Source organism: Mesocricetus auratus, unplaced genomic scaffold (genome assembly GCF_017639785.1).
Source record: "Mesocricetus auratus isolate SY011 unplaced genomic scaffold, BCM_Maur_2.0 Super-Scaffold_100010, whole genome shotgun sequence".
Lineage (NCBI taxonomy): Eukaryota > Metazoa > Chordata > Mammalia > Rodentia > Cricetidae > Mesocricetus > Mesocricetus auratus.
In genome coordinates, this window is record NW_024429194.1 from 73,988,683 (window position 1) to 74,001,629 (window position 12,947).

Sequence of the window (12,947 nt, forward strand, 5' to 3'; positions counted from 1 at the left end):
AGCAGCTGATGGAAGTAGAAGCAGAGACTCACAGCTAAACACTGAGCAGAACTCCTGGAATCCAGTAGTAGAGAGGGAGTAGTGGTGAGCAAAGGGGTCAAGACTATGCTGGGGGAACCCACAGAAACAGCTGACCTGAGCAAGTGGGAGCTCACAGACCCCAGTCAGACAACTGGGGAACCAGAGTAAGATCCAACCAGGCCCTATGAGAGTGAGTGCCATTTGCAGGGCTTGGGCAGTCTATGGATCCTCTGGCAGTGAAACCAGAATGTATCCCTAGTGCATGAAAGGACTTTGGGAGCCCATTCCACCATGGAGGGATACTGTCTCAGCTTCGATAAAGGGCAGGGCCTAGGTCTTGCCCCAAATGATGTGACAGACTTTGATGATCTCCCATGGGGGGTAGGATGGGAGATTGTTGGGGGACATGGGAGGATGGAAGGGAGAGGGAACTGGGATTGCTATATACAAAAAGATTTTTTAATTTAAATAAAAATTTCTATTTGAAAAAAGATAGATGGATGCATGAGATTGAATCAATCCAAAAGAGTAACAGATCACACACCTTTAATCCTAGCACTAGAGGAGTATAAAAAAATAGAAGCAGGATCTTCAGTATTCAATAGAGGTGTTAGTTCTCCAGCCACACCGAGGAGAGGTGACAGTCTGGGGCTAGTGAGAGCTCGTGGAGATAGGACTCGCCCATTCAGCTTGAGGTAGAGGTGAGAAGTTAGTGGCCAGCTGCTTTGCTTCCCAGCTCTTTAGCTTGAAGCTTAAATCCCAATATCAGTCACTGGGTCTTTTATTTATTTGTGGTACACTTCTCTTCTATTTCTTTTAAACTTATAAAAATATTTTACTCTGGGGTTTAATAGGAAGTAGCAAAGTATAGAGAATTATGTGCACAAAACAGATATTTACATTATGATTCATAAAAGTAGCAAAATTACAGTTATGAAGTATCAATGAAAATAATTTTATGGTTGGGGTCACCACAACATGAGGAACTGTATTAAAGGGTCACAACATCAGGAAGGGTGAGAGCCTTGGCTCTAGAGAGTGATCACACAGTGTTTTTAGACTCTGGTAAGTAAGTGTGCACTCCGTGCTGTTAGTCTCCACAGTGAATATGTACTCAGTGTTCTAGAACAGTTTCACAGTGTTGATATATTTCTTGTTGCAGGTACATGCTGGGACTTGCCACAATTCCAGCTGTTATACAGTTTCTTGGATTTCTCTTTTTGCCTGAAAGCCCTCGGTGGCTTATTCAGAAAGGACAGACTCAGAAGGCCCGCAGAATTTTGTCTCAGATGCGTGGCAATCAGACTATTGATGAGGAGTATGACAGCATCAGAAACAACATCGAGGAGGAGGAGAAGGAAATCAGCTCAGGTATGTGTATGTCCCACTGCATGAGGAGGAGAACACACTGTGCTTTATTTAGAAATGAAATTATCTTAGTATTGCTTAGCATGACTTTGTGCATATAGCCAGGCAAAAATACATGTATTTAACTTTTAAAATAATATGACAATTTATTACAAGTAATAAAAACCATATAATAAAAATAATATAATAATAAGGCAATTGAGACACCTTTTGGAGCAATAGCAATTAGCATGCTCAATTTGCTGTTTTCAAATTTGTATTTAAAATGTCTCAACTTTGATTTTGTTCTGGATTAGTTGGCAATTCATATGGGCGCACATGTTATGTTTCATTCTAGAGAAAATGACACCCACCCCTGTGATGGTGTCGGTATTTGTCAAACACAAGCATTGGGTGTTGTCAAGTCCTATTGCTCCCATTTTTGGCAGAGCTGAAGGTCACTTTCTTCCCACAGTATCCGAGGTACACTGACAGAAATGAGTGTGCTGGATTTGCCTTTGTGTGTGTTGAGGCGCAGTCAGTCGCCACTGCCTCCTTGCTCAGGCCTGTGCCCCTGCTACTGCTAGATTTGTTTCTAAACACTTAGCAAACATCTGTTGGGTGTCTGCTGGTGTCTGGAAAGAAACACCTCAGTGCAAAACAAGGAGACTTTCTGCACAAGATTATCTCTTTTAACTGCAGCACTGTGTCCATTCTAAAAAGGACTATTTAAAAATACCGATTTAGATAACAAATAACTTATTTTTTCTGGTCTGAATTCCTCCCTGTAGTACCTCAAATGAAATATGAGTTTTTTTTAATAATCAGTGCACTTGAAATCTATGTGCTAATTCTATGTGATTGGGTTGGGAAACTCAAAATATTAGGGCTATCTAAGTGCTCTGTAGAATTTATGTGTTTACTAGCTAATAAGAACTCTTCCAGAGGCAAGAATGTTTTTGATTTTTACTATAAAGTATTAAGCACAAGTTAAAAAGTTTTTGTTCCAGTTTTGTTTTGGTTTTTGTATTTTTTGAGATCATGTTTCACACAGCCCCCAGCCCGCAATGGCCTAGAACTCATTATTTAGCCTAGGGTGACCTTGAACTCACCCATATGCTGACCTTGAGCTCTTGATCTTCTTGCCTATACTTCCTGAGTGCTAGGAATGTAGGTGCGTTCCACCGTGCCCAACTTGCGTATAGCTTCATTTGGACTGCTTACAGATATTTCTCCTTGAGCTGTGCATTTCTGACAGTGCATACTGATTGAGTTTCATGACCACTGGGAATGTGTAACCAAAAGGACTCTGGAGAAGCTTGAGTCCCTGTGACCGCAGTTATCTCCATGTGCTTCCTTTTTTGGCCACTGATTTTTAGAAGCCAAAGAGCACATCATTTGTGGAGAATAGATACAAATTTGCCATCTCCCATCGTTGCCTTAGACATATATATTTGGACAGATTCTTAAACTCACATTGTAATATAATGTACTAAGGCTTATTTCGTGTTTGAATCTTCCAAACTTAGTAAGTAATGAGATGAGCCCATCTCTGGATTTGCAGTATGTGAGGTACTGTCATCTTGCTTAGTTTAAAAGTTCATCCCAGTGTATATATGCAGTGAAACATCACAAGTAGTCCTTGAATATATTCGATATATGTTTGCTTCTGTTAGTTGAAAATGGATGAAAAGAAACTTGAGCATGGCAAACATGTCTTCAGAAGCAGTAGCACTGTAACATCTAGGCACCAGACTGTGTTTGGGAAATGGGGACCAGTGCAGACTTAACAAACCTAGGCCTTGGTCCTCTGTCTCTCCCTAGTTAACAGCTAACTTTAAAATAATAGAAATTTCCTGGCTCAGAGATGATTAACCATGGTGTTGGGACATGGCCCATTCATCTGTCCACGGACCCTGGGGGTTGTGAAGTGTGAACTCTGATTGCAAACTTGGAAGCTGAGGGTGATAGAGTACAGACGACTGGAGGACAAACCTTGACAGTGTCCCAAACAATTTAGATGTTCAAAAGGTTAGGGAAATGATGAGGTACCTTAATTTTTTAGGAGGAAATTTTTCTTTGGACATGGGACTTCAGTTTTCATGGTACCTGGTAGCGCAATTATGTTTAGGTTTGGTTCCATAGCATCTATTGTATATACATGTACACACACACACATACACACACACACACACACACACACACACACACACACACACACTTTGTTTTTCTTGGTCATGTGAGTTTAAGCCTAACATTTAAGCCAGCCATTCTCAACCTGTGGGTCATGACCATCAGAAAACACATATTGCTGATGGTCTTAGGAACCCCTAACCATAAATTTATTTTTAGTGCTACTTCATAACTGCAATTTTCTATTGAGAAGTATCTCATTTCCTAACCAACAGAAATGTGTTTTCCAATAGTCAAGAACCCCCGCTTTAGCACACTGGTTACCAACCTGTGGGTCTCAACCCCTTTTGGGAGCCGAGTGATCCTTTCACAGGGGTTGCCTAAAACCATCAGAAACACAGACACTCATATTACAATTCATAACAGTAGAAAAATACAATTATGAGGTACTAAAAAATAATTTTGCAGTTAGGGGTCACCACAGTGTGAGGAACCGCATTAAAGGATCTCAGCATCAGGAAGGGAGAACAATGGGAGATCACGTACCTAGCACTCAGAAGATGCTGTAAGAAAATCAAAGTGTGTCTGGGGCCTTAGTTTATAAGGTAATAAGTTTCTCCCATAACAAGGGAAATACAACCAGCCAACAAGAGATTGAATTCCTTGGAAGGCAATCTTTCTAAAAAAATGACATTTATTTATGCATATATTCATTTAGTGTGTGTATTTGTGAGTGTGTATATCCCATGGTGTTTGCATGTGTATGTGTAGGTCAGAGGACAAATGGGAATAAGTTCTCCTTTTCTACCATGTTTGTTCCAAGCTTCGTGGCAAGCGCCTTTACCTGTTTAATTACCTGGAAGACCGTTTTAAGGAAGAATTTCTAGTATTGAATGCTGTCTGCTACCTTGTCTGATGGGCTCTGGTGACTTTCTAAGTCCCATGTCCATGTCTTTTGCTGAGGATAAGATGTCTATTCCTGGGAGGCAGTGAAAGGAATGCAGAGGCTACCAGTGCCATTCTGTGATGACATGGGCAATCAGAGGGGTCTCAGACTGATGGTGGGTGTCAAGATGGGATCAGAGCTGGAACAAGGAATGTGTTTAAGTAAAGGCTTCCTTTTCTATAGAAACATACAAAGTGTGATGGGCACATTATTATAGGAAGCCATGGAAGGCATGGTGTGGAGCAAGGTGGTTGTTGGGATAGCTTCAGTGCTGTGCAGACAGAGGAAAGAAGCGAGGTAAGCAGCCCCTGGAGATGATCAGTCAGGGGATAGTGCACTTTTACAACTCAGTGAAATGAATCGCTTGTGACATAGGTTCAATCTTCAGGGTGTGAAATAAGGCCTCCATATGAAAATAAATATATGAACTTAGAATATAAGCTAGAAAACTAGCCTTGTACTTGAAACACTAAAATATCAATATAAATAAATGTCAGTGTAATATATTTGTTTTATATGCTTAATAAATATGACTTCACATTTATTGATCGAGTCAACCATTGATTTATCTGTTGGCATTGCTGGAGGTGGAACACAAAGCCTCACACAGTCTAGCTAAGCACTGTACCACTGAGCTAAAACCTTAATATCAGTGTACATGGGAAGGAGCCCCTTGGGGAGTCTTCCAGGGTGAAATATGGTGCAGGTGTTTACCTAGTCCCTAGAATCAGGTGATGCTGCATCCAACGTACCACCAAAATATCCAAGCCATCAAGACTTAAATTTTATCCGTTTGTGAACTCATTGAAGTGGTCATTGTTGGCTGTGTGTTTTGCTTCGAGTGAGGGAGTGTAGGCCCTAGCCTAGAAAGGAAGAATGTGGAATTGCGGAGACATTTATTGTGCATTTCCCCCATGAGTTCATTTTGATTTCTCTCCAGCTCTTTGAGGTCATGATTATTGTTGTCAGGAGCAGGTGGCTGCATCTCTCTCTCTCTTTTTTGTCTTCAGTAATTTTGCAGTTAGGTCATAAGTCTTCCTGTAAATCATTTTCTCTTTCAGTGAACTGATGTTGTGCATGACCATTTTAGCAATTCATATTTCACCTAGAGGCATTTGCAGGGAGGGCCAATATCGTGACTTGATAGCAATTGTTTTGTAGCTTCTTTAGAAATCCAATCTTGAATGATGACCTTGTGGTGAAAAGCTCCTTGCAGTTGTCATCTGCTGCCCCGAGAGGATAACAGTCCTCTCCACAACATGGTCATAGGTTGCATAAATTACATAAATTGAAACAAATGCTGGCAGTTTCTTAGGAAGATGACCCATGACTTTCTGCATATTGGTAGTGATGACAGTTCTATATCTAAAATTCTAAAGATTGTTGCAATATTCCCTGAACTTTCAAAGCCTCTTGGCTGTTATATGCACCCATCATGGTAAAGCGTGCATTGAAACAGAAGGAAGGCCACTGGTGTCCTGCCATTGAAGGATGTGGGGCAGTGAGTGGAGCTGTAGCCAATTGGCTTTCTTAGTCATGGTGATGGATTTAGGAAGCTCTTTCATTCAGCACCACTTTAAATAAATGTGGCATTGATTTTCTAAACCCCCAGAGAGTTTTTAAAACCTTATGAAGAATGGAATCGTTCTCAGCTCTACATTAAAATGTCTTTGACTCCCCTGTTACATGGGATATAGAGCAGCAGAGGTTTTCCACCTACACACGTGTAGAAGGAAAGCTTTCTGATTACCTGTAGGCTTTCCAGCCACTTCTCTTCAGTTGTATTAAAAGTCAGAGTTTTTCACTGTGTGGATAGGTAACTCACAAGGGCTGTGTATTTCTGTTTTCTTGCTACATTATATGTAAATATTCTAAGAAGAAAATTCCGTGCTAAAGGGGCTTAGTGTCATTCCCCCTGACTCACACATCAATTCATTGTGAGGTGAACGCTGTTTTTAAATTGTCAGCATTTAAACCAAAGTAGAGGTGATTCCCCAGAGGGCAGGCATTTCAAATGAGTTCTGCTTCAGGGTAATTCCTTTACAGGTTAGCTTGAATCCACTGCATGCACCTAATAGCCAGCTTTATAAATTATATACCTATAATATAGATATCACACACACACACACACACACTCACACACAACACTAAATTGCTTCCACTGCCACCAGGCTTCAGTGTATGTGATTGGCATCTTCTGCACTCTGAGGAAATCCTATTGTTCTTTCGTCTTAGACATTATCAAATGTTGAAGAGGAAGAGGAGGAGAAAAGAAATGCATTTGTTCCTTCATATTTTAAATTCAGTTTGCATTTTGGATGCAGAAATTCATATGCCACCTGTTTCCCCACTCTCTGGTTGTACTTCACAAGGCCCCTCAGCTCGAGATCCACAGGAGTAGCATCCTCGGTCGGTATCCCATTAGGACCTCACCTGGATGCATGCTTCACTGCAGTTGCTTATTGGTGCCTGTATTCCTTAAAGCACAAAAATGAGGAACGAGGAGAAAATTAGGCTTCCAAAGCTAAAAGTATAATCAGTTGCTGTAGACACTGTTTTCAAAGGGCTTTTGAAGATGGCTTCCACTGTACATCTCGTAAACAAAATCACTTCAAAGCTCTTTATTTCAGAAAACTAAATAACATCATTCTTTTTCAGTGGTGTATGATGAGCCCCAGAGACTTCCAAATAAACTTATGTTGTTACCATTACTGTCATTACTGTTATTATTGTTATTACTTTTATTTTAAGATAGGTCTTGCTGTATAGCCCAAGCTTTCCCGAAGCTCATGATTGTCCTACCTCATCCTCTGTAGAGCCAGGGTTATAGGCATGTATCACCACACCTGTCAAGACCAAACTCTGCTAACTAAACCCTTTTATAGTATTGTCTTCACATTCATTATTCATAGCCAAGAAGTTCTAGTATTACGCTGGTAGTAACTTTTGCTGTGTATGAATTGCCTGCTTCTGCAAATGCAACATACATTTTTTCCTCTGTCTACAATTATCATAAAAATCCTAAAATTAGAGATGATGCCCTATGTTACATTGAGAAACTAGGGGTAGATATGAGTCCCACTTTTGACCCTTGCCTCCACAGCCTATATTACTTTCTACATGTACATACTCAAAGAAAAATAAAACAGTGAATTGAAGGAGCTTAGAATGCTCCAGATTCCCTCACAGTGTCATTTTCTACAAGGAAGGATGCCAAACAGTTCTAACAAACAGGAGTCAACCAAAGCAGCCATCTTCCATGTCAGTTGACAGAACGATTCAGTTCAGTTGCTTCTCCCTCAATAGTATTTCCCATCTGTTTCCTTTCTGCCCTTTCTGTTATGGATCTGGGGCATTAGGTCTCTGGCATTATAGATCCTAGTGTCTTCATGTTGCTTCTGGAATCTTCCTCTCTATCTAGAGTTTATGAATACATAGGGTATACCCTCTCCCACACACTTTGAGAAACCTCTTATGAGCCTTTACAGTCTGCTTCTGACTTCCCTGGTTTGTTCCACTGGAGTTCAGACTCTTCAGCAGATGAGAAGAAAAGGAAAAAATGAGTGCCTCTTGGCACTCATGGAGGGAAAATATGTGGGATGGAAGAAAGCCAGCATAAATCATAAGATGGTTTAGACCCATGAACCCTACAAAAGAAATGCCATGACTGTGATGATTATAAATTACTACATTTGAGAATAATGGCATTGTAGTAGTTTCCTGTGTGCTAACAACTTTGTATACCATTCTGCAGTACTATAACTCATTGCCAAGCTTACTTTTACAATATTTTCTTTACATTTTATTAATTTGACTTTTTCATATATTTATAAGGTATGTCCTGATCATATGCACCCTGCTTCTGTTCTGTCTCTCTCAGAACATTCCCAACATGTTCCTCCCATCTTTATGTTCTCAATTTTAGTAACTCAATGAGTTACATTAGTGCTGTCTTCACACATATTATCCTTTCAAGCTGACTTAGATGTGCATAAGTGTTTCTGTACTTACACCAGTATATGATGATGGTATTGTCATTGTGTTACCCCAAAGTACGAAGTGTACAAATTGGAAAAGTCAATTTACATCTAAAAAGAGAGCTCATGGATAAGGTGGTGGTAGTGATTTAGTTGTGCTTTCACATGATAGGTTGGGACCACTCTTTGCTGACAGCCTGTGGTACTGATGGTTTATTCTAGAAGTCGGTAGACTTTTCCTCTAGGGGCAAGTGCTTGCCTTGTAGCTATATGACCTGTGTAATAGGTAGCTGACTTCCTTGGCTATTATAGCACAGAAATTGACATAGGGAGAGAGAATATGAAAGGATGGATATGGTTTGTCAAGTAGCATGTAATGCTTGTTTTGTACCTGTTAGCATCTTATTATATATATGAATAGTGGCAGACTGACTCATGGAGTATAGCTAGTCCCTTCTATTAGTCAGTCATTAAATGTGTCCATCAATCAGATTTTTAAAAAACATCTAATTTGGGGTTGCTACTGATTTTCTTTTCCTGAAAAGCCCATATCCTGATGTTGACTTGCGGGTGTGTCTTCTTTGCTGCTATGCACATGGCAATTATATGGCTATGAGTATATGGAAGTGTGAGCATATGGATGTGTGGCCCTCTACAACACACTATCAGAGCTGATTGGGTTGGAACTGGGAGAAGCAAGGTTCTGTGGCAAATCCTGGGTATCATCTGATGCAGGTGTTGGCAGCCTATCATATCTCCTTACCCCCCCCCCCCATTCATACATAGACAGCAGTGTTTGTTCTGTCTTCTTGGATTGTATTCGCTGGGCAATTGCTTAGATGAATGAACTGTCAGTTACCTGTTCGTTATGTTGTGATAAGGAGGAAGTTTTTGTTAATTAGGAGCTTGTCAAAGAAGACCTACACTGAGGTGATAAAGAGCAAGAGCCAGTGCTGCTCGAGGAAAGGCCCTGTTTTCAGAACAAGAGGGCAAGAGGCCACCCTTTTCTCCAGTCTGAATTGCTCCACCCTTGCAATCTGCATTAAGATTTGCACCTGTTTGCCTCCCCTGGCAACTTCACTCTATTGTATTCCTACAGCTCTGCACCCACAGCTTTATACTGAGGGACTTAGATGTTTCTTTGGCTTTCTATGCCTGTTGGAGGACTGGAGGAGGATGTTCCATCTCTGACTCCTGAGATTTGGAGGGGATGCAATTCTTAGCATACCAGGACCTTCCCTTCTGGATAGTTAAGTCACTCCAAAGCTCTGGGAAGCATGCTTGCTGAGGAGGAGGAGTGCTGAGCACCATGAGTGTTTGCTGAATGACCTATGCAGGGATAGAGGAGTGTGCTTAGCATCTTACTACGGCAGTTGGCATTTGTAACAGGTATTGGAAGTTACTGCCTATGGGTTGCAGTATGTGCTGGCCTTAAATAAATATTTTCTGGTGTCAAATATTTGTTATTATAATGAAACTCAAATAGGAAACATAAAATCTAATGTGATTTATTATTTTTAGAGTGATTTGCTTTTGGGACAGGATCTCACCATGTAGTCCTGGCTGGCCTGGAAACTTCCTCTGTAGACCAGACTGCCTTCAAATTCACAGAGATCCATTCTCACAAGGGTTGAGATGAAAGGCATGTGTCACCACATCAGACTGTTAGAATCATTTGAAATTGACTAATATCTAAATTTGCATAACACTGTTCAAAAATTAGTTAAACTTTGATCTATTATTATAGAATGCATACTAAGGCCCGTGTCAAATCCAGTGCTGGTTTATTTGAATGTGGATGGCTTCTGCAGGCTCATGTGTTTGGATGCTTTCTCTGCAGGCAGTGGAACTGTTCTGGAAAGGGTTATGAGGTATGGCCTTGTTGCAGGAGGTGTGTCTTTAGGGGTGGGCTTTGAGGTTTCAAAAGCCCATATCATTCCTAGTGTCTTTCTCCCTGCCTTGTGGAAGCAGTTGTCCCCAGATATAAACTCTTAACTATTGCTCCAACTCTATGACTGCCTGGCTGTCTGCTGCCAGGCTCCCCTACCCATGATGGCCATGTACTCTAATGCTCTGGAATTGTGAGCCCCAAATTAAATGCTTTCTTGTTGAAGCTGCCTTGGTCATGGTGTTTTGTTATGTTTCCCTTATGGGGCTTAGGTGTCTCTACTCATAAGTTAAAAAAGACTAGGTGGCTCCTGTTATGGCACAGTATTTGAGTCCTTATTTTTACTGTTAGTGTCTTCCTCATACTCCTCTGAGCTTCATGGATAACCCCCATGTGTTTTTAGGTCTTCCGGTATAAGCACCATTCTTTACATATTTCTGTACTTATGGTGTTGGCTCCAGCTTTGAAAATATCATCATTCTCAGTATTTTAGTTAACATTAAATAAAAGATACTTTGTAGATTATTTTTATTTTTTAAATGATTTTATTTGGTAACGTATTGAAAATAAAGGTTTAGGTATTATTGGTTCTTCTCTAAATGCTAGATTTTAATGACAGAAAATACTTTCACACTAAGAATTAAACATTATTGCAGGAAATTAAAGAAGACCTCTGAAAGGGGGAAGAAGCCCTCATGTTCATGTCTTGGTAGACACTGTGGTTAGGACAACAGCACTTCTCAAATGCTCTATCAGTTCAGCGAAACCCTTATCAAAATTCTAGTCTGTTTTGCAAAAGTTAATAAGCTAGAACTTTGTATTTCATGTTTAAATGTATAGGATTCCGAATAGTTAGAGCAATCTTGAAAAGAGAAGAAGCAGAGTTAGATAATTAGTACTTCTTGCTATGAAAAGATGTATAGAGCTACAGAAATAAAAACTGTATGATCTTGACCTTAGGAGAGATCTTAAAGATTAGATGATAGAATTCAGAATCCAAGGATAAACTTCACAGTCCCTGGTCAAAGGTTTTTAAACTAGGATGGTAAACTATTCTGAGGATAGAGACCAGGTTTTCAACAGATTGTTCAGGGGCGACAGAATATCCACACGTGCTAGTTACTAGGTTTTGTTTGTGTGTTTACCTGCTTGCTTTTGTCAATTTGACCTAAGCCCTTGTCATCTGGGAAGACAGAACTTCAAGTGACAAATCGTCTCTAACAGATTGCCATGTAGACAAACCTTATGAGGCATTTTCTTGATTGATGATTGATGTGGGAGGACCAAGGCCATTGTGGGTGATGCCTTACCTGGCAGGTGTCCCGGGGTAGTATATGAAAGCAGCTTGAGCAAACCATGGAGAGTAAGCCAGTAAGCATTACTGCTCCATGGCCTCTGCTGTAGGTTTTGCCCCTGGATTCCTGTCCTGACTTTCCTTCATGAGAGACTGTAGGCTATAAGATGAAATGAACTTTTTCCTCCCCATGTTGCTTTTGGTTGTGATGTTTACCATTGCAATAGAAAAACTAATAGACCATGTAAAAATTAATTTTTCTTCTCATATTGTAGCCAAAATTAACTTTAAAAAAGAGCTGTATGTAGGAGCTAGCACTATAGGAGTCTTACGACAGAGAACAATGTCTAAGACAGTGTATTTGACGATTTCATGAATTGTAGTAACAAGAGCATGGAAAAGAAAAAGGCAGATCCATGGAGCTTGATGAAAAGTTACGGTTTTAGATGCCAAAGAACATTATCAAAGCTGTGAAAAGACAACCTGCAGAAGAACACTGTTTGCCAATCTTATCTGATAAAGCTTTTATGTCTTAACTATATAATGAATGCTCCCAAAACAGTATAGACTGAAGAGCTGATGTAAAGAAGTAGGAAAAGTATTTGGAGTAGCGTGGAAAACCACAGAAGATACAGGAACAGCCAGGGAGCACATAATAAATGCCCAGCATTGATTCACAGCAAGGAAATACAATTCAGAACTGTAATGAATACAATTCATTCATGTAAGTGGAAAATTAACAGACACAAGTGTTTGCAGAGCATACGGAGGAATCGTAAGCTACAGAAACCACTGCTGGAGACATGGAATGATGAGGAGACAACTTGATGGGTTCTTAAAAGTGGAGAACAATTTGACATCATCCCCATCCCATACCCACAGAAATTAGAATATATGACAGCTCAGAATGTTCATGTTTGCGTTCATACAGCACTGCTCATTGTACAAAATCAAAAACAACATACATGTTCATCAGCTAAGGAATAAAACAACACAGTGCAGACAACAAGAGAGTGAAAATTCTGATACTGCACGACCGTATGGATGAAGTTAGAAAAGGGTTGTGCTTAGGGCAAGGAACCTAACAAAGAAAGCCTCATGTTAATTGATAGATTTGGTAAGTCGCCAGAATAGAGAAGGTCAATCAGACAAAACAAAATAGGGATTAATGATTATATGGGACTTCAGTGGAAGGTGCTAAGAAAGGGAATGTCTTTGGGTGATGAAAATGTTCTTGAATTACATATTAGCAAATTTTGCAAAACACTGTACATATAGGGAAACCTCTGTGAATCGATTGCATATGCTTAAAACACTTAAGTTGGTAGTATCTAAATTATG

The 12,947-nt window shown here is 40.1% G+C and overlaps 1 protein-coding gene and 1 long non-coding RNA gene across 2 annotated transcripts in view; one reads left to right on the forward strand and one right to left on the reverse strand.

Annotated features, from left to right (window-relative positions):
- Slc2a13 (solute carrier family 2 member 13) overlaps positions 1-12,947 on the forward strand; it is a 266,862-nt gene that overhangs the window by 69,547 nt on the left and 184,368 nt on the right. The window contains exon 3 of the mRNA XM_005067125.4: positions 1,184-1,392. Within this exon, the coding sequence (XP_005067182.1) occupies positions 1,184-1,392 (209 nt within the window). The remainder of the gene's footprint in view (positions 1-1,183; positions 1,393-12,947) is intronic.
- Positions 6,741-12,947, reverse strand: part of LOC121142906 — a 53,525-nt gene continuing 47,318 nt past the window's right edge. Inside the window, exon 3 of the long non-coding RNA XR_005880045.1 lies at positions 6,741-6,924. This is a non-coding gene — a long non-coding RNA (uncharacterized LOC121142906). The remainder of the gene's footprint in view (positions 6,925-12,947) is intronic.